Here is a 22,516-nt window from a genome sequence, read left to right as displayed (position 1 = left end):
CTAAATGCCCTTATGATTTCAGTGGTGATAAGGAATCGTCGCCTTGTTTTTTCAGAGCCATTTCAAAGTCAGTATGCTGCACACCTTGTGAACGGTCCCCTCCACTGCGGCTGGCATTCCTCTATGACTTCTCATTCACAGGGGATTAAAAAGAGGCAAATATTTTTAAAACCAAAATGAAAGGTGTTCCTCAAAAGTTCCAGAGATTTATTTTCTCTTCTTTACAAAAGAAGATATTCTAGAAAGTAAGGCCCAGAAGGTCCTCAGCTCTGGCAGAAAAGTGTTCTCCTGTTCAAACATAAACCTGCTATAGATTCTCTGTCTTTTAAATTAACATTACAATTTAACTGTCCTATGTACAGAATAGTAGTGAAAGGGTAGCTTTCCAAACTGAACTGGATACTAGATATTGTGACTCATTAAAGAAAAAAGCGGCCGGGCACAGTGGTTCATGCCTGTAATCCCAGCACTTTGGGAGGCCAAGGTGGGTGGATCATGAGGTCAGGAGTTCGAGACCAGCCTGACCAACATGGTGGAACCCCATCTCTACTTATTATACAAAAAATTCGCTGGGTGTGGTGGCAGGCACCTGTAATCCCAGCTACTCAGGAGGCTGATGCAGAAGAATCGCTTGAACCTGGGAGGCAGAGGTTGCAACGAGCCCAGACCGTGCCACAGCACTCCAGCCTGGGCAACAAAAAGAGACTCCATCTCAAAAAAAAAAAAAGAAAGAAAGAGAAAGAGCAAGTAACTCTGTAAACACAATTTAAAACTAGCTGGGGCCAAGGCAAAGGCAGCAAGGCAAAACCAAGCGGTGTTAACATTTAGGACACCGTGAACATTAACTCGGAGTCTGCTACTCACTGGGGATGTCTGTGGGCCAATTTGCTTAAATGCAGAGCTAAAAACACCTTTTAAAATATCAGACGTGCATAGGATAGAAAGAAAAAGAGCAAGGTGGAGGCAATTAGCAAAAATAGAAAATTGGGGAAGTGAAATTTTGGCATTTGTATTTTGATCTCACTCAGAGATAAGTGGAGCTGTGAGTCAACTGAGCACACGGACTTCATGTCCAAGGCTTGCCTCATGTGGTTGTGCTACAGAAGCTTCCATGGGGGGCACGTAAGGGGTCAGTTACTGTTGGTAATGGCTGCCTGACTCACCAGCAAGGAACCTAACTGAGTAGCCATGGTGTTCCATATTTCAAAAGCCGTACAGAAGGCATTATGTTTGAAGCCCACTAACCATGCCATTTTTGACCTAGGATGAGTTATTTACATCTTAAATAGTAATACTATCATTTCAAAATAGCATTTAAAGAGATATAATAGCCACGTGTGGTGGCTCACGCCTGTAATCCAGCAGTTTGGGAGGCCGAGGAGGACAGATCGCGAAGTCAGGAGTTCGAAACCAGCCTGACCAACATGGTAAAACCCTGTCTCTACCAAAAATACAAAAATTAGCCAGGTGTGGTGGCACGCATCTGTAATCCCAGCTACTCAGGAGGCTAAGGCAGGAGAATTGCTTGAAAACCTGGGAGGCAGAGGTTGCAGTAAGCCAAGATGGTGCCACTGCACTCTAGCCTGGTCTATAGAGCGAGAGAGACATAATAAACATATTCCAAATAGCATTTGAAAAGCCATCATGTGGGCTGAAGTCTCCCCCAGCGGGGCCCATCTATGGGGTGTGGAGCCTCCCTGTGCCCCTCGGTGACTCCGACTCTCAACTTTCTGCTTCTATGCCAGCCTAACTTGCTCCTCGGCCCCATGACCGCCACCACCATCAAGGGTGTCGACTTCAACAGCAGGAATAGCTCCTGGGTTTTGCAGCTGCCAGGTGGTGGATCCAATTTTCCGTTGGGTTTTGATGAACCGTCAGAACAACCTGTGAGAAAAGAACAAAATGGCTTCTAATATCTTTGGGACACCTGAAGAAAATCCACCTTCTTGGGCCATGCCAGCAGGTGCCAAGTCTAGAGGTGGCAGGAAAGACTCGAAGTCATCTGGACTGCAGGGAAGGAAGTCTTCTGCGACTACTCTGCAGATCTGCAGATTCTTAGATCTGAAGGGAGAAGGTGGCATTCATGCGAATGTGGACACAGACTTGCAAGGCAGCCTGGGGCAGAGGGAAGAGAGGCGTGTGCCTGCCGCACCTGTGCTGAGCCCAGTGGCCCTGGCCCCAGTGCCATCCAGAAGAAATCCCCCTGTTGGCAAGTCCAGCCTCGTCCTGGGTTAACTCTGCTCTGACCATCCTGAACTTTGTTGTTTCGTTCGTTTGTTTTCTCCACGCTTGTGAACTGCATGACTTGAGCCTGACTGTACATCTTTTGGGTTTATTTCATTTAAAAAAAAAAAGCACTTTTTAAAAAATAAAATCGGGCCGGGCACCATGGCTCATGCCTAACACTTTGGGAGGCAAAGGTGGGTGGATCGTGAGGTCAGGAGTTCAAGATCAGCCTGAAAAACATGATGAAACCCCGTCTCTACTAAAAACACAAAAGTTAGTGGTGGCGTGGGGCCTGTAATCCCAGCTACTCAGGAGGCTGAGGCAGGAGAATCGCTGGAACCCAGGAGGCAGAGGTTGCAGTGAGCAGAGATTGTGCCACTGCACTCCAGTCTGGGTGACAGAGAGAGACTCCATCTCAACATAAATAAATAAATAAACAAAATAAAGAGACAAGATGTCAGCCTCATTGATTCTATGGTATCCCTGTGAAGAACTTCTATAGGTTTTTCTACTTTTCCTAACTTTAAAAAACTTTTCTTGTGTCTTTGTTTCTCGATGATTTCAAGTTGGCCTTAAAACCACAAAACATGTAACTCAGAGGAAGAAACAGGGTACAGGGCTGGAGGGTTCCATTCGCTGAAGGCTGTCGATGTTACCTATTGACGGAATAATGGCTATGAGAAAAGCTATAAAAGCAGTCCAGACTGAGATGTCAAAAGATTTTAAAACATAGATTCTATTCTAAGAGTTTATCCCAAGACAGCAATGATGGATTACACGCAAAGGTCTAGCAAGGAGGTTCACAGCAACACGGTTAATAATTATGAACGCTGGATGCACCCAGAAGCTCCAGCCTGAGGGAATCGGGAAAATAAATGACAGTACGTTCACACCAGAAAACAATCTGTCAGTACAAAAAATAAATTTGGAGAAACGTCCATATCAGCAAAAGGGAGCTGTTCACAGCATATTCTTAAGAGAACCCCTACGTAGAAACCTGTGTAGATAACCTGAATTAAAGCAATTAGAGAAACCTAAATGTGAGAACAGAGAGTTTATTCAAAAACATCTAACTCTGCTTCTTTCAGGCACTGTGCTGAGTGCCCTAGGGCCCAAAAGTGAAGGAAATACGACAGTTGCCCTTAAAAAAGCACTAGTCTCCATGGTAAAGAATGACTAAAATGCAAGGTAGAAAGGAGCTAATGTCATAAATAGGGGGTGTGTGTGTATGTGTCTGTGTGTGTGAGAGAGAGAGAGAGAGACAGACAGACAGACAGAAACATTAAGGAAGCAGTTTGGGCCAACACTTATACCACTAAGAGTGACTCTGCTGAGAGAAAATGGCTGAGGAGAGGCAGTGTGGCTATGAATGACCCCAGGGAACGGAGCCCCAGTCCCACCTAGGAAGTGTGGAGGGAAAAGTGAGAACTCAACAGCAAATCAGGAAGAGCCCAGTCCTCCCCGCTATGTCTAACTTGCCATGGCAAGGTTGAGTGTCTCTGTGGATGGGGGTGGTTTGCCACCACATAATGCCCAAGTTTGGAGTTCCCCAACTGGCATCCTAAGCCTCAGAGGAAGCACTACTCTTTTTTTTGTATTTTAGATGGCATTTCTCTCTGTCACCCAAGCTGGAGTGTGCAGTGATGTGATCTTGGCTCACTGCAACCTCCACCTCCCAGCTAAAGCAATCCTCCTGCCTCAGCCTCCTGAATAGCTGGGATTATAGGCATGCACCACCACGCCTGGCTAATTGTTGTGTTTTTTAGTAGAAACAGGGTTTCACCATGTTGGCTAGGCTGGTCTCGAACTCCTGGCCTCAGGTAATCCGCCCACCTCAGCCCCACAAAGTGCTGGGTTTACAGGCATGAGCCACCGCACCTGGCTGAAACACTACTCTCATGCACCCTGAGCAAATCAGAGAAAGCTGATAATCACCAGGTGTCCTGTGCAGACTTGAACCAACTCCCACCACCCTGTGTAGTAGTGATGGAGTAGTTCCAGAGGAATTCACTTTCCCCAGGTCTTTTCAGAACCCCTCCAAAACCCCAGAATTAATTTAGTCCTCAGAGATTCTCTGGACTTTTGACATCTTTATTAAAGGACTGACTTACAGAGATACCAACTTAATGATAATGATACTTACCCATCTGTCCACCCATTTATCCTTTCACCCAACAAACACATACTAAGTATCTACATGCCCAACTTGGAGAACACAAATAAGAATAAGAACCAAATGGTTAGACCAGCAAGTACACTAAGGATTACTATTACCATGAAAGACACAGAACTGAAGTGCCATGTGGGAATGAAGAAAGGAGAAGGAGTCAGTTCTACTTGGAACAGTCAGAAAAAGCTCCAGCCAGGCGTGGTGGTAGCTCAGGCCTGTAATCCCAGCACTTTGGAAAGCCAAGGTGGGCAGATCACTTGAGCTCATGAGTTCGAGACGAGCCTGGCCAACATGGTGAAACCCAGTCTCTACTAAAAGACAAAAATTAGCCAAGCATGGTGGTGGGCATCTGTAACCCCAGCTACTAGGGAAGCTGAGGCATGAGAAACACTTGAACCCAGGAGGAGGAGGTTGCAGTGAGCCAAGATCGCACCACTGCACTGCAGCATGGGTGACACAGCAAGACCCTATTTCCAAAAAGGAAAAAAAAAAAAAGAAAAAGAAAAAGCTTCGTGGAAGAATTAATCTTCCAGAGGTGGGCAGGTAGAAGACATGGGGAAGCTTACTTGAACCTCTGGGTCTTCCCAAATATAGTAGCCGTGACTCAATGTCTAATAGTAATGACTGGACCTAACTTGACCTATTTGACCAGCTAAGGAAAAAATGGGAGTGTACTGACCTAAGTCCCTCAAGAGCAGGAGTGTGACTGCAGACATCTGGAGCCAGGGACTCACACTCGCTCGGATTCTTTTATCTCTGCCTCTCTCCCTGGATTGGCTTTCCTCTCCCCTACCCACGGCTTGGTTTTTTCACAGAAGTCAGACATGGCTGCTACAGCTACAGGCTTACATCTCCCAGCTTTTCCTCAAGAGAACAACGTTTTCCACCCTCAGGTTTAGTGTTTGAAATCCCAGGGGAGTGATTGGTGTGCTCTGAGTCATGCATTAGAGACATGTCCCTGTGGCCCGGGCAGTGGCTCCCGTGATTATCTCAGCTTGGCCAGGGGCCCACCTTTGAAGCAAACACAGACAAGCGGGATCATGTAAAATATGAATTACCCATTTGGTTCACATGGGGTAGCAGGAACAGCTCCCCTAAATAAAGGGAGTGTTATGCCCAAAAAGTAGGAGGAGTACCAGAAACACAAAACAAATATCCACCATGTCAGGACACCCCCAAACCATTCCTAGTTCCCAGGTGTCAACAGAATCTTCTGGCCCAGGGTTCATATTACAGTAGCAAAGCTGAAACTTACCAGCATAGCTATGTGAGCCAGCTTCTAACTGGATTCAGGAGGTGCAAGTCCCTTCAGGTCTGGTGGGGAGTCACAGCCAGCTGGATCAGCACTGAAGTAGGGCAAAGAGCAAAACTGCAGACAGAAAAGAACGCTGAATCCCTGCCAGGGCAGAGCACCTGGAATGCCCATGTCTTCAAGGCTGCAGTCAAGGGCATTAACTGTGACTGCGCCTACAGAGGATGGGCTAGAAGGGTGCAGAGAGAGCTCAAGCTCACAAAAGCAGCGAGGGCCTTGTGGGATTGGATGTAGCGGAGCTGTAAGAGAGGAACGTGTTAGACGTGTCGGCAGAAATGACAAGTGAAATCGAAGCACAGTTTGAGTGACAAATAGTAACTCCCTATTCCCTATTCCCTGTTCTACCCAAACAGATGGAGGCTTTTACTATGTCCCTTTTTGACAGCATTCCTCACCATTCCTCATTTCCTCTTCCCCACTCTGGGGTTGTTACGGATCACTTTTAGCTATCCATCCCCAAACATATTTTTACTAATCTGTCTCATTTACTCTCTGTGTGCCCCACTAGATTGTAACTTCCATGAGAGCAGGGAATTTTGCCTGTTTTGTTCATTTCTGAATCCCCCAAAATAATGTCTGTGAAAGTTAATAGGCACTCAATAATATCTGTGAAATTAATTTGCAGAGGACTGAATTCCCAAGAAAGAGATACAATCTCCAAAGGAAACTGCTATCTGTGAGGGACTCTTTATTCCATCTTCCACCTGTAGGAAGCTACCCAGCGAACACTCCTGGGCTCTCCTTTCCACTTCATTTCCATCCCCCGCCCCCCACAATGGGAAGGTGCAACAATGTACAAGTTGATGTGTTTGGGACAAAGAACTGTGTCTTCTTTGGTCACACTCAGGCACAAGCTGCACACAGAAAGCCACCTCTGCTCTGCTCCTGCCTTCCATGCTATCCATGCGGAGGGCTATGGTCTGGCACTGCCATGGCTGGGGGGCAGAGGCACTTCCATCAAATTCCTGCAGATATAGTCCTATTACCAGGATCAGCTGGCTCGCTAGAAAGGTGATATCTCAATCCTATATTAGCCTAACTCTTTTTTTTTTTTTTTGACAGAGATTCACTCTGTTGCCCAGGCTGGAGTACAGTGATGCAATCTTGGCTCACTGCAACCTCTGGCCTCCAGCATTCAAGTGATTCTCCCACCTCAATCCTCCTACCTCAGCCTCCCTAGTAGCTGGGACCACAGGCATATGCCATCATGCCCAGCTATAAAAGCTAGCTGGGCATGATGGCATATGCCTGTGGTCCCAGCTATTAGGGATATGGGGTTTCACCATGTTGCCCAGACTGGTCTCAAACTCCTGATCTCAGTGATCCGGCTGCCTTGGCCTCCCAAAGTGCTGGGAGCCACCACACCCAGCCTGAATCTAAACTATTTATTGGTCCCTGCTGAGTTCAAGCACCACCTACTCATGCCATAATTAGTAAAAATGAGCTTGTTACAAAGTAGCGTATGGCACTACCCAAATTACCTCCTGCTGCAGGTCAGATTCCCTGGGAAACAGACCCTAAGATGCTGAGATTTGCATGCAGAAGGTTTTTGCAGGGAGTGGTGAGGAGAGCTTCTCAGAAGCAAGCACCCGTGAGGGTGCCAGGACAGGACAGGCAGGCAGGGAGAGGAGGCATTGAACTATAATGTAGATGCAATCTCAGCCAATTATACAGGCAGCTGTGAGCTGCCTGGGACTGCCTTGTTATCCTTCTTCCTTCCAGGACCAGCCATTGATGGGGGCTGCCTCCAGAAAGGAGCATGACCTTGGCCAAATGTGATTCCCCTTCCAGGTCCTGAAGGGATATCTGTGAGGTCACTTCAGCGTGGATTCACACACCAGCCTTCTGTTGTATGATGCTGGGTATAACTACAACAAAAACCTTTTGCCTGTGAAATCACCTGTATAATAATAATTTGCCTGTATAATAACAACAAAAATCTTTTGCCTGTGTATATTGCCTAGGGGAGAGGGGTTGGTAAGGGAGTGTTTTGAGGTTAGGCCTGTAAAGGGAGAAGTGACAGCAAAGATACCAGCAAGTGAAATCACGTGCACTGGAATTCAGATTAGGCAAGGGGAATGCCCCTTCCCTCTAAACTGCCTCAATAGGTGCCAATCCCTTGAATCAGTTTCTAGAGTCCCCCTCCCTCTCTCTGAGGAGGTTAGGAGAAGGATTAACTGGCTACTGGGCGTTGCTTGCCCCAGAGAAGATTTGGCTGTCTTCACACATGACATTGGCTCCAATGGCTTGTTTTCTCCAATCCATGTTGTAAGAGTAATACTTTTCATTCTGATTTTCCCCTCTCTGTGCCAATCTAAGATGCTATTTTCCAGACCTAATGTGCTCAAAGACCAGGAAATATGAGCATGTCTAGGGAGAAAGCTGCTATATATCGTGGTACACGTGAAAGGGCAGCACATTGGATCCAGGCCCCACCACCCATCTTCACAAACTCTAAAACCTCAAGCAAGTCTCTTAACTCACTGGAGCCTCAGTTGCCTGACCTGCCCAATGGGCTCAACACACTACCTGACTGCTGATGTAAAATAAACAGATTTACAATCTTAAACATTTTAAATACATTTGGATGATTTAGAGGGTTCTCTTAGAAGTGGATTTACAATACAAAACAAAAGAAAAAAACTAAACCAAAGTAAACCTATCAAAATGAACTATGTGGGAAAAGAAAGAAAAAACTGAAACTAATTGATCTTATATTTTTTCTGACCTTATGCTTAATACTTTATTTAATCCTTACAATAATCCAGTTTAGGTGGGTATTATCCCCCTAAGAAAGAGGAAGCCTATATTAGAGACTAAATAATTTCCCCATAATCCCCCTATTAAAAAAAGAACTAGAATTCAATATCTTTAAGTTCAATATCCATGTCTTCTTAGATTTTGAAAAAATGGCCATATGATTATTTGCCATTAATCATAAAATAAAGATTAATTTGCGACCACAGTTACCAAACGAATCATCAACTCAAGTAACAGTCTAAGACAGTGTTTTCCAGAGTAGCTGATACAACAACAGTCTTTGTGAATGCTCCATGTTTTAAAAAATGTTTCTATGGCCAAATGTGATTTGGAAAATGCCACTTTCTATATCCCCCTCTTGAAGATTCATGATGTTCATCACCTAATTAAAGGCTGGGAGAAAGAGCTCCCTTGCATCCAATGGCACTAGCGTTCCCGGGAGCAATACTTTGGAACACGCTGCTCTAAGGCACAGTCTAATCAAGTCCAGCTGCAGAAATGAAACGAACAGCTCTGCTGGTGTTTAGAAGAGGGTTTGACAGCACTGTGAGTTCATGGGAGGGGGAGAAGTTTTCTGTTGGAACTGGAAGTTTATCTGGGCCTGAGGGCAGAGAGAGGAAGAGGATACAGGAGGGGAAAGGCCTGCTCGGGCACAGAAGGGCATCACCATGACTGGAGCTGACGGCGATTTGTGGGAGACAGTAGGAGGAAATGAAGCGAGGTGATTGGAGTTAGAGCCTAGATGGCTTGGCATGCAGATCAGAGGAGATAGAATGCACCCTGTAATAGCTACCAACAACACTGGACAAGGACATGAGGCTCCACAGCTTTCATCTCCTGTGTTACCTCACATATCACGACAACAGGCCATCAGAGAGGAGGGAATTGAGGAATTGGAGCTTTGTACCTGGAATACCTCCTTCCTGTCTCCCTTGTGTGAAGATACGCATTTTGTGGCCAGGTGCAGTGGCTTACACCTGTAATCTCAGAACTTTGGGAGGCCAAGGTGGATGGATCACCTGAGGTCAGGAGTTCAAGACCCGCCTGTCCAACATGGCGAAACCCTAAAAATACAAAAGGGCGAAACCCTAAAAATGGGCAACACGAAACCCTAAAAACACAAAATGGTGAAACCAGCCTGGGCAACATGGTGAAACCCTAAAAATACATGTCTCTACTAAAAATACAAAAATTAACCGGGTGTGGTGGCACACTTCTGTGGTCCCAGCTACTCGGGAGACTGAGGCACGAGAATAACTTGAATGCGGGAGTCAGAGGTTGCAGTGAGCTAAAACAGAGCCGCTCCCCTCCAGCCTGGGCAAAAAAGAGAGACTCTGTATCAAAAAAAAAAAAAAAGCATTTTGAAGGGAGATTAATATGGTGGTCATACCAAGGATGGAACCAAATGTGGAGACAGGAAGCAAGAAAAGTGGTGGGAATCCTCTGATGGTTACACAGATGATGGGAAGTGACAAGAGCCCGGAAGCATCTCTGGGGAAGGAAAGGAAAGAGCGGATGCACGTGAGAGTTCCAACTAACAATCCATACAATTGAGCAAGCGCCCAGAAATGGTGAAAGATCAATGATAATTCACATGCTTTGAAACTGGGAATTCAGATAATGACATTCCCATGAATGTGAAGAAGTTCTGATAATATTATTGATCGTTAACATTTGCTGAGGTCTCGCTACTGTCCGCACCATTCTACCTGCTTACATTAATAACTCATTTAAAATTCCCAAACCCATACATGACAGCTTTTATTATTTCCGTTTTCTAGATGAAGAAACCAAGTCACAAAGGAGTGGGTTACTTTCCCAGGGTCACAAACCTAACAAATATCAAAAGTGAGAAGGGATGGATCCAGTTCAAAGACAAGGGAAAAAAGAGATGATGGGTTTGATCTTCCACTCTTTGGCTTAATGCAATGACCGGTGATCCAAATTGCCATGTACTGTAGAGAGTTAGGAACCTCACAAAACAGGCAGAAGCTGAGGACTAGGCTGACCAATGGTCTGGTTTGGTAGTGACTGTGGGTTTGAGTCCTGAAAGCCCTGCACTGGGAAATCTCCCAGTCCCAGGAAAATTGGGACAATTGGTCATCCTAGGCAAGTGAGAATATAGATTGTAAATCATTTGCACAGAAACTACAACATCAGCCAGGGAGCACGTTGATTCTTCATTCAGAGAGCTGAATGAGCGGGAGGCTCTCCTCCACCATCTGTCGTGGCGGAGCTGGAAACCACCAGGACAGGGAGAGTGGACGCAGGCAGGGGAATGCCTGCCAAGAATTTGAAGTCAAGGGAAGGAAGCCAGGAAAGGAGGAAAAAGGCCAAGGGGAAGAGGCGTTAGTTGAAAAGGAAAGGGCTTCAGAGAGTTGGGGAAGGTTGTGAGGTGGGAGGAAATAGATCGGTTTGCCCTGATGAGACATATGGGCAGCTCTTCGCCTGAGACTGGACAAAAATGAGAGATAATCAGAGGGAAAGAATACCCCTGAGGGAGGGCAGGGTAAAGGTGGGAACTTCTTCCAGTTGGTCTCAATCTAATTGTCGAAGGAGGAGGTGATATGGTTTGGCTGTGTCCCCACCCAAATCTTATCTTGAATTGTACTCCCATAATTCCCACATGTTGTGGGAGGGACCCAGTGGGAGATAAATGAATCATGAGGGTGGTTTCCCCATAGTGTTCTCATGGCAATGAATAAGTCTCATGAGATCTGATGGTTTTATAAGGGGAAACACCTTTTGCTTGGTTCTCACTAAGACATGCCTTTCTCCTTCCACCATAATCATGAGGCCTCCTAGCCATGTGGAACTGTGAGTCCATTAAACCTCTTTTTCTTTATACATTACCCAGTCTTAGGTATGTCATTATCAGCAGCATGAAAATGGACTAATACAGGAGGTGAAATAGTCCACTGGAATGTCAGGGACTGGGGCAGCAGGTGGCTACGTAAGTCAGGAATACCTTCTGTGAGATCCAGCAAGAGGAAAACAGACAGATGCTCCCTCTGAAGATGAACAGCAGGAACTGCCCTCACTAGCGATGCTCCTCAGGCCAGCTTGGGTGGAGTGAATGATGCAACCTGCTTTTCCAAACTTCCAGAAAAGGAAAACAAGTCTGGAGATATGTGAATCACCCCAAGAGGTGACTGGGCTTCTAAAGCACCCTGGACCTGCCTGTACCACTCACTTACATTCTGAATTGGTATCCCTGGCTAGCCTGATAACTAATCTGTGTCCCCACTGCACAATAAACTCCTGGAGGAAGGGACTTTGTCTTAGTTGACCTGGTAGCCATGATGTGCTGGCTGTGTCTGCAACATGGTTAATTATGCAATAAATGTCTGATATGGAGAAAAGGCTAAGAAGATGAGATGAGCTGACCACTAAGTCAAGATTGGATAGAGAATCTGAGATGTTCAGGAGGAGATTCATGAAGGAGAAGGCTCATGGCCCTGAGGAAGTTAAAACTGTACTGAAGCCAGCTCACATCAGCTCACAATAGTCAATTTTGCACATTTCTTCCCCGCTCTATGTCAGTGAAATCACACTGGTAGCTTAAAATCAGCAATGGTGGGAACATTTACACCATGGGAATTGACAGATGCTACATATCAGGGCTTCTTTTTTCTGAAAAGGTGGTTGATAAGTTACCAGCACACCATTGAATAACACCCAGATCTCATACACGGGGGAGAGTAGAAGTGATGATTCAGAGGTTGTGTATAATAAAAGAGACTGCTGCATAAGACAATAGCTGCAGGTTCCCTCTGCACCCAGAACCAAAGCACATACCTCCATTTTTAAGAGCAAGGAGTTCCTGTTTTACTGTCAGAGAAGTTCCGGTTTTACTATGTTTTTCCCTTCTGTTTGTTATTATGACACCTAGAATATACACAGATGAGGAATCAAAGCAGGCAATGAATTGGTTTAGGATCACCTTTAATTCTCTGAGAAATTGGTTTTGGCCTTAACTTTTGCAAGGGAAGAAAAATGAGAGAGTAGGCTGGGCACGGTGGCTCACACCTGTAATCCCAGCACTTTGGGAGGCCAAGGGGGCCGGATCATGAGGTCAGGCATTGGAGACCATCCTGGCCAACATGGTGAAACCCTGCCTCTACTAAAAATACAAAAATTAGCTGGGCATGGTGGCATGAGCCTGTAATCCCAGCTACTCAGGAGGCTTAGGCAGAGAAATCTCTTGAACCCAGGAGACGGATGTTGCAGTGAGCCAAGACTGCACCACTGCACTCCAGTCTGGGCGAGAGAGCAAGATTCTGTCTCAAAAAATAGAAAAAGAAAAATGAAAGAATAGCGTTCTGCTCTAAATAACGTGCATGTGAACGGATAAGAGGGAAAAGACAATCAGATGTGCAGCAGAAACTCCCCTCACTAACAATGTTCCTCACTAGCAACTGCTCCTCTCCTGTTGTCCCAGCAGGGCATGAGATAAAGTATTAATACTTTAAAGAGAATATCTGATCCCTGCCTGTGTTTAAGTGTTGCAACCTGTTGGCAGGAACAGTTGAAGAATCTCTACACTTCTTTACCCAAAATGGACAATACTCCAAGCTGTTTTTGCCCCACAGCCCACCTCGCTCTCCATAACTCTATTTCAGTCATGCACTGACTCAGAGCTCAAAAGAAATTAAAGCAGATCTAGAAAGAGTCCATTTGTGGAAAATGCAGGGTTTAATGAACATTCACAATCTGGCCCAGGGACCATCATCAGTCTGATAAATGAGGGCTATTCCATTAGTGAGTGTAAGCTTTACACTGGCGAGGCCAAAGGCATTTTGTGGGAAGTCACAGGAGTTTTATGCTTACAGATTTTTTGTGTTGGGATTTTTTTGTGTTGTGTTATCCTCTATATTGGGATAACAGTGTAATAACCTAACTTGTGCTAGCCTAACTGACTCCATCTTAGCTGTGAGCCTGACAAGCTCCATCTTAGCTTCTCCCTCCCTACCTCGGGCCCCTCGGGTGCATTACTGGGTCGCACTGCACTCAAAGCTTTGAACTGTTAAGAGTGGTTCACACTGTTCACAGTACTGTAACCACTGTAACCCCATTCTGTTTGGCCAGTCTACCTGCTATGTGAATACCCTGCTTGGTAATTGATTGTATGAAAAGCTCCCCCTGCTACCCGCCTTGATGATTGTATGGAAATATCCTTAGCAACAAACAATCCTGGGAACCTCCTGCCCCCTGGTTACCAGCTTCCTTATCTAACTTGCTTGTTCTGCTTCTGTAAAATTCCGCTTCAGCTAGGCTCCCCCTCCCCTACCTAAATCAAGGTATAAAAGATAATCAAGCCCCTTCCTTGAGGCAGAGAGAATTTTGAGCGTTAGCCCTCTCTCGGTGGCCAGCAAATAATGGCACTTTCTTTCTGACTCACTCGGTTACAACGACAGCACACAGAGGAATGCAGGTCCGGGGGTTCAGCTGTGCATTTGTGTGAGGCCTGGCTGTTGTGATTTCCCACTAAAGTTGTTCTGTACGCATATTTCCTATGCAGATGATTTTGGGTGAAAAAATAAAAGCTCCAATCAACAAAAGAATATTTATGCTCAAGAGTAGTAAAAGAGAAATTATTAATCAAGAAGTATACACTATCAAAACAAAGCAACTAGGTGCATTAATCAAAGAAAAAGTTTGAGTATGACAAATAGTTCAACTTCTCATACTTCTTAAATCTACACAGCAATTTCCATTTAAAACGAGCATTCTGGTGCCATGTATGGTGACTCGTGCCTATAATCTCAGCACCTGGGGAGGCCAAGGTGAGAGGATTGCTTGAGCACAGAGGTTCAAGACCAACCAAGGCAACATAGAGAGACTCTGTCTCTAGAAAAAATAAAAAAAATAGCCAGGCATGGTGATGCCCACCTTCAGTCCCAGCTAGTTGGAAGGCTGAGGTAGGAGAATAGATTGAGTCCAGTAGGCCAGCCATGTAGTGAGCTGTGATCATGCCACTGTGCTCCGGTCTGGATGACAGAGCAAGAGCCTGTTTCAATAAAACAGAAAATAAATAAAATAAAATAGACATTGTGAAACTTTTCACTAATTTAATTTCAATTTAAACACATGGTAAAAATTTCCAAGGAAAGTATGAAATGGGATAAAAAATTATATCAGATTTAAATTTAGCTATTTAAAAAAATCATCATCTAGCATTAATCCATGACATTTGGAGTTTAAAATCTGACATTTCATTACTGCATTTCTGTAATTTGATGCCTCAGCAATTCATAGTATGCATAGAATGTATTATAATGCCAGAATAGTACAACCAATTTGAACTTAAAGTATCTAATTTAGTCATTCATATTCTCTACTAAGGTGTTTAAATGTTCAATGAGCCCCTAGAGAAAATAATGAATAAGTTTAACAGCAACTTATATTCCAAGACGTTAAGGGTACTTCAGGTAAACAAATATTAAATTTTCTGTCTGGCAGATAAAGACTGTTGTTAAGTAATGTGCCAAAGCTATTCAATAAAGTTTGGGTAAAAACATGTGCATGCAATGAAGCATTAGTAGTCCCAACTTTAATATACCTACCCAAAACAGTAAAGTTTTCTTAAATGGTGGTTTGAAGATAAAATTCAAAATGTCACTAACTTTATTTTTTAATTCCACTTCTCACAATGTAGTCTAAGAAAACAATTATAGAATAGAAAAAGCTTAATGCTAAAGATGTTGACCTCAGCATAATTTATCATTGGAAATGTTATCGTAGCTAAAATGTCCAACAATAGCAGAATGAGAATGAAAAGTATATCAGCTCCACACAATGATATGAGGGCCTTTCTGAATTTCAGAGTCTCATCACTGAAAGGTGCCACAGCCCAGTGTGAAGAGCATAGTATCTGGATCATACCTTCCAGAATTTTTTTTTTTTTCTGAGGTAGAATTTCCCTCTTTTCACCAGGCTGGTGTTCAATGGTGTGATCTCCACTCACTGCAACCTCCGCCTCCCAGGGTCAAGCGATTCTCCTGCCTCAGCCTCCCAGGTAGTTGGGATTATAGGTGTGTACCATCACAACTGGTTAATTTTTGCATTTTTAGGAGAGACGGAATTTCACCATATTGGCCAGGCTGGTGTCGAATTCCTGACCTCAAGTGATCCACCCACCTCAGCCTCCCAAAATGCTGAGATTATAGGTGTGAGCCACTGTGCCCAGCCCAGAATTTTTTTTTTTTTTTTTTTTTTTTTTGAGATGGAGTCTTGCTCTGTTGCCCAGGCTGGAGTGCAATGGCACGTTCTTGTCTCACTGCAACCTCTGCCTCCTGGCTTCAAGTGATTCTCCAGCCTCAGTCTCCCAAGTAGTTGGGATTGTAGACACCTGCCACCACACCCGGCTAGTTTTTTGTATTTTAGTAGAGACAGGGTTTCACCGTGTTGCCCAGTCTGGTCTCGAACTCCTGGCCTCAGGTGATCCACCTGCCTCGGCCTCCCAAAGTGCTAGCATTACAGGTGTGAGCCACCGGGCCTGGCCCAGAGTATTTTTAAAAGCTGAAGATGGGATTTTCTTTTTTTTTGAGATAGCAAAAGGTAACATTTTGGGCCGGGGGCGGTGACTCACGCCTGTAATCCCAGCACTTTGGGAGGCCGAGGCCAGTGGATCACGAGGTCAAGAGATCGAGACCATCCTGGTCAACATGGTGAAACCCTGTCTGTACTAAAAATACAAAAAATTAGCTGGGCATGGTGGCGCGTGCCTGTAATCCCAGCTATTCAGGAGGCTGCGGCAGGAGAATTGCCTGAACCCAGGAGGCGGAGGTTGCAGTGAGCCGAGATGGCGCCATTGCACTCCAGCCTGGGTAACAAGAGCGAAACTTCGTCTCAAAAAAAAAAAAAAAGGTGACATTTTTATGTCTACAACCGATCTCCTATGATTCATCCCTACCTTGTTCATTTTGGAAATTGATCAAATAAGTCTACATAGTTAAGAGAATGCCTGGAAATTCTACCAAGATGTCAGTATATTCAAGAGTTGTCTGTATGGCTGACTAGAGAAAAGAGAACATGGCGAGAAATCGTAAATCCCCTGTTCTTGAATTGTTTATGCTCTTGTTAGTGTTGCACACTAGAAAAATTTTTGAAAACATAATTTAAGGGTACTTTATAGCATAAATGAAGTGCGTAAACACTGAGAGGCTGGAGCGCAAGGGGTAATCGAAGTCAGGTGACCCTCATCAAGGCAGGTGCACTGGCGCTGGGGACGGGTCCAGCCCCGCGTGCAGAGGCCGCAGGGTTTCTGTCAAGTTTTAAGGGGGAGAACGAAATACAGTTGCTGATCCAGTCGGTGGCATATTTGCTCACTTCATAATCTGCTTCCTATATAAGCTGTTGCTGAATGGAAAACAAATGCAAGCACATCGAGTCTGTGAACAGATGGTGCTTCTGTAAGACGAAGAAAACAGGAGGGCCGGGGGACCGCAAGTTTTAAAAAGCTCGCTCTCTTCCCCCTCCCCCTCGGCTGCCTGGCTTCCTCCGCGGCCCCCTCCGGTTAGCCCCATCTTTCTCTTCAGCTCCTCCCACCTTTGTTAGGATGAAAGATGTCGTAGGTTGGAGAGATAGAAGACGATGCTTAAGCCCAAATCCCCTTTGTGCGTTTTAGTAGAGCTCTTGTCTCCCAAAGTAAAAAAAGGGAACAAGGTCCCTGTAAAACAGCAGCGAGGCCGCGCACAAAGAGTGCGGGGCATATGGTGACCTTCCTTTCTCCAAGATGTGTTGAGCCCCAGTTGTCATGCTGGGGGGTTGTCCTTAAATATCATTTGGTTGCTATTGTTTGTCTGAGGCCCGGAAAAAATGTGACTGTCTTGCTGAGCTGGAGGGAAGAAGAATCTAAAAAGGATTTATGGAAATGTCTGGAAATTTTGCCAAAATGTCAGTGTGCTAATTGTCTGCTGAATTACATCCGAGGCAGCTCCATCTCTAGGCATGGGTTTGGACGTGTACATGTACTCTCTTATTGTTCTTTGGTCCTTCTTGCCTTGCTTTGAATCAGGATTCTATGGCACTACAGTTAAAGTGGTGTGGTGTGTGTTACAGTGAAAGTGGCCAGCTATGGTGACAATAACAACATAAATCAGATTTTCCCGGGTAGTTCCCGTTTCAAACATTCTGTTTCTGTAGGTCTGTTAGTGCACTCCTACTCATCAGACCATATGTCACCCAGGTTTTCAATTCTGAAAATAAATCACTTGTTTATGATGAAACAAGTGCATAGTGGGCATGAATAAATATTGAGGAAAGAAAGAAAAAGAAGGAAGGAAGGAGGGAGGGAGGGAGGGCGGGCAGAAAGAAGAAAGGAAAAACAAGGAAAGACATGAATGAATGAATGAATGAATGAATGAATGAATGAATGTTGGTACTCTACAGATGATGTAAGAAAGCTTAGGCTTTTGTTCTAACTTTGCCATTTGCCACTAGTCACGTGGCACCTGGCCAAGAAAAGTAACGTCCAGGTTTTTGGTTTCTTCATCTAGAAAGTGTCTAGACAAATCTAATTTCTTTCTGAGATCCATCCAGATCCAACAAACCTGTACTCTAATGAAAGAGGGCTTCATCCAGGACTTACAAGTTTTCTTCTTGGTTCCTGGTCTGAAGACTTAGTTGTGACAATCAAATTTACCAATCCTCTAAGCAAACATGGACAATAACACGTAGGTTTCTTTATCCCATGGTAGTGGGGAAGCCCATGACTAGAAGCTACTGAAAGCACAATCTTTAAGGGGTATGGAGGGGAATATATGCAGAAAGGCAATTGTTTAGGTTTACTGCATTTAAGGAGAATAAGAGTATTCACTTTAGAGTTGAGGGGATACCAAGGTACAAAGGCAAAAATTAAAAACAATTAGTTACGATTTGGAATAAGTCATTTAAGAATAATATACTAAGTGAATTAGAAGAAATAAAAGTGAAATACAAGCAATTTGGGGCTTGCACAGGGCTGTTTTATAGCAAAGACAAGACCTCTGAACTCATAACCAAAGAAAGAATGCCTTATAGTTAACTGTATGCACTCAAAATGTGGTCCAAGTTACAAGAGAAGACATGAGGAGTATTTTTGAAAATAATTTTGATTCTGATATTTAATTGTGCTGGAAAGTCTTATAGTCTCATGCGATAGTTAAGTAAAAGCGGGTCGAAATAATGAAATGCCTGCTTCCAAGCCCATGGGCTCTGAGGAGCCCTCACAGCAGAGACAGGGATGAGAAATCCCAGGCAAAAGCTCTGGGTCAACGAGCCCCAGCCATGTCAGAGCCAGCAGCTCCTGCCCAAAACTGGTCCCCAGAGCAGGCTGTAGGAGAGTTCTCTGAGGTCCAAGGAGGAAGAGAAAAGGAGACTGGGGTAATAAGGTCTGTGTATGAGCACGTCGGGAGATGGGAGCGAGAGAGGGGTTTACACCTCCTGGGAAGACCCGGGATACTAGGATACTGCAGCAAAATACCAACAGTGGGCAAGTCATGTGTGCTGTTAACTACATTACCCACATAATTCACTTTTTAGATGCATTTTAGTTAACTTATTCTATTTTTAGTCATGCTTTTTGTTGATCGGTTGGCAAACAAGTTTTTATAAGTGATTGTGTTTTAAAGAATTGATCATTGTTTTTTAAAGAATTGATCATAAAGGAAAGAGAGAGAATGAGAAAAAGGAAGGAAGGAAGGATGGCTATGTGCTGCAACTCTTCAGTACACTTACGTTTTAAAAAAAGTATTTTTATTTTATTTTATTTTCTGAGACAGAGTTTCACTCTTGTTGCCCAGGCTGGAGTTCAATGGTGTGAAGTTGGCTCACCACAACTTCTGCCTCCCAGGTTCAAGTGATTATCCTCTCAGCCTCCCCGGTAGCTGGGATTACAGGTGCCCGCCACCACACCCTGCTAATTGTGTATTTTTAGTAGAGACGGAGTTTCTCCATATTGGTCAGGATGGTCTCAAACTCACAGTATCAGGTGATCTGCCCGCTTCAGCCTCCCAAAGTGCTGGAATTACAGGCATGAATCACCGCGCCTGGCAGTATTTTTATTTTCTACATCCAGGCTCAGAGGATGGTCTCTTGCTAAAATTCTATGGTCTGTGGTCCTGGCCAAGAGAGTAAACTACTAGTCACCAGGACATAATTCTGCATCTGTCTTCAGTATCTGTTGAAGCTCCTAGAGAAGTGTCCAGGGATAAAAACAAATGACCAAGTTTTCGTATAGCACAGAAGCAAGGACACAAAATAGCCAGTCGTACCCTCCACTCTCCAATCCCTGCCCCTCACAAGGCCCCTCCTTGCATAGAACAGCTCAATAAAAGGAAATAGAATGCTTTTTAAAAATACAGGCTACCCACGTTAGACTTTGCATAGTTTTACTAGCTCTGCCACTGACCTACAGATCTAACAACAGCAATAACGCCTGTCACGTATTGAGCGCTTCCAGGTGGTGTTCTAAGTGTTTATATACAGTTACGGATTTAGTTCTCACCGCAACTCTGTTAGGAAGTTGCTAAATCTTAGTTCCCATTTTGCAGATGAAATTGAAGAAAATGAGATTAAGTGAGGTGCCCAGGTCACGTGACCAAGATCCCCCACCGGCCTCTGCTTCCAGCATCTGCCTTCCCAATCTGTACGCTGTGTGATGTTGAAAGCTTTCGCTGGAGTTAAGCCTCGTTATTTTAGTTTATCTTCTTCCTTGTTAAACCACACAAAATACTTCTGCTTTTATTTCTTTAATAAAATATGGAATCGGAATCAGGTAAAAAAATATATATATAAAGAGAGAAACAGAGTAGTTCAAAGAAATTCAAGTCTGAGAAAGCTTTGGAAACATATTTGTTCATTTTAAAGGATTTTCAGCAAAAATGTAAGTGTTTTTAATCTCTTCTCCCATATGTTTAAAATAAAAGACTTTTATTAGAGCAAGTCATTGAACTAAGATGCAAACGGTTTAAAAAAAAAAAAAAAAACTGAAAATGACCCAGAGCCATTGCCTTGGAAAGAATGGACCCCTGATATAAGCAGTTTTAAGAATCTTAAGTTTTTGGGTTTAGTTTGTATATTTTCTACATATACCTCTAATCAACAGGGATAGCCATTGTTGGCATTTTGAAGCATTTCTTCCAAAAAGTGTTACTATTTCTAACCACAACGATATTGCTTACATAATTTAATGCTTAAGCTATGAGTGCTTGTTTTTTGGGGGGTTTGGTTTTGAGGATTTTTGTGCCTTATAAATAGCCCGCATAGGCTTGGAAGAAAGTGATGGCATTAATATGTAAAAAGAAAGTACCCACAGCACCAAAACAGTGAAAACTTCCTTAATAATGCTAGTTCTTTTTTATTTTTATTTTTAGACAGAGTTGCATTCTTGTTGCCCCGGCTGGAGTGCAATGGCATGATCTCCACTCACCGCAACCTCTGCCTCGAGTTCAAGAAATTCTCCTGTCTCAGCCTCCTGAGTAGCTGGGATTACAGACATGTGCCACCATGCCTGGCTAATTTTGTATTTTTAGTAGAGATGGAATTTCTCCATGTTGGTCAGGCTGGTGTCAAACTCCCAACCTCGGGTGATCCACACGCCTCAGCCTCCCAAAGTGCTAGGATTACAGGCGTGAGCCACTGCAGCTGGCCAGTGAGGTTAGTTCTGATTTAAGTATAAGTTCACCTTTCATATCACAGGCTTAGGTTTTGCCATTTCTCATCCACAGAATGAGCTTCTGTAGCACCAGAAGAACTTGTCAGGCAAATAGCTAGATTCAAGTTAGATGCAAACCAAAAATCCAATCAGATTAGTTTTGAGATCATGATAACAAGCAAAAGAAATTAACCATTGGCCAGGCATGGATGGCTCACATCTGTAATCCCAGCACTTTGGGAGGCTGAGGCAGGCAGACAGCTTGAGCCCAGGAGTTCAAGACCAGCCTGGGCAACATAGTGAAACCATGTCTCTACGAAAAATACAAAAAATTAGCCAGATATGGTGTACTACACAATTACTCAGGAGGGTAAGGTGAGAGGATCACTTGAGGAGTGAGACTCAGAAAGAAAGAAGGAAAGAAAGAAAGAGAGAGAGAGGAAGGAAGGAAGAGAGGAAGGAAGGAAGGAAGGAAAAGAAAGAAGAAAAATTAACCGTTGGAAATGTCTAAGTTTTAAGCTATCAACCCAATCTTTGACCCTGTAGAGATACAGCTTCATTTGATTATTTCCTTTTCTGAGTTCCTTTAACGGGCTTGGTATGATACAACCACTACCAGAATACAGCTCAATGAACTTGTTTAAAACATCTTAAGATATTGAATTGCAGTGAGAAAATAAGGGGCCAGTACCATCCACTGTGGAATGGCAAATGCATGAAGGCTTCATAGAAAGGATTGATAATGAGTTGTTTTTAGGGACATCCAAATTTTATTGTATGCCCCACAGTATAGATGGCAGGGTATTCATTAATTATGACTCATGTGATTCAAGTAAACGTATGTGACTTACAATGGGTTTGTAACTTCGCAGGTGGTATGACGTCACCCAGTGGTTCTTAACCTGGCTGTCTGTTAGAATCCCTGGGTGAGTTTCTTAAAAAATACTAATGCCCTGTCCCCAGCCCAGAACGATGACTTCAGAATCTCTGGCTGTGAAGCTGAGGCAATGATATATTTTTAACTCCCAGATGATACTATTGTGTAGTTTGAGATGCACCAGTACAAACAGTACAAATAAACAGCACAAGCTTCCAAGTCAGCTGGTGCTGGTTTCAGACAGTGGCCCTGCCCTGATTAATGGTGCAAATTTGAGTTTTGTTTCTTCATCTGAAAACAAGAGATGGTAATACCTACTTCATAAGGTAATTGTAACTATTAAATGGAAAATGCTTGGCAAATGGTGGACACTCATTCATGCCAGGTTCTCTCCTTTATATCTTTCACATTTTGTGTGCTCTAAAACAAATCTAAGGTTGCTAAATTATTTCAAGAAAGTCACTCAGATATTCAATGTCTTTTCATTCTGCCCCAAGAAATTGACCCTTCAAAAACTGCGGGATCACTGGCTAG

General features: G+C 44.0%; 1 protein-coding gene across 1 annotated transcript; it reads left to right on the top strand.

The window, feature by feature from the left end:
• Window positions 1-1,902: 1,902 nt before the first annotated feature.
• On the top strand, window positions 1,903-2,235 carry LOC105724025 (jupiter microtubule associated homolog 1-like). The gene has a single exon (XM_064372862.1). The coding sequence runs from the start codon at window positions 1,903-1,905 to the stop codon at window positions 2,233-2,235; it is 333 nt and encodes a 110-aa protein (XP_064228932.1).
• Window positions 2,236-22,516: the final 20,281 nt, after the last annotated feature.

Source organism: Aotus nancymaae, unplaced genomic scaffold (assembly GCF_030222135.1).
Source record: "Aotus nancymaae isolate 86718 unplaced genomic scaffold, 86718_ANA_hifiasm-v0.15.2.pri h1tg000008l, whole genome shotgun sequence".
Taxonomy (NCBI): domain Eukaryota; kingdom Metazoa; phylum Chordata; class Mammalia; order Primates; family Aotidae; genus Aotus; species Aotus nancymaae.
This window is presented reverse-complemented; position numbering and strand designations above follow the sequence as displayed.

Coding starts and splice junctions, on each gene's coding strand:
- LOC105724025 (XM_064372862.1), top strand. CDS start 1,903: ATGGCTTCTAATATCTTTGGGACACCTGAAGAAAATCCACCTTCTTGG.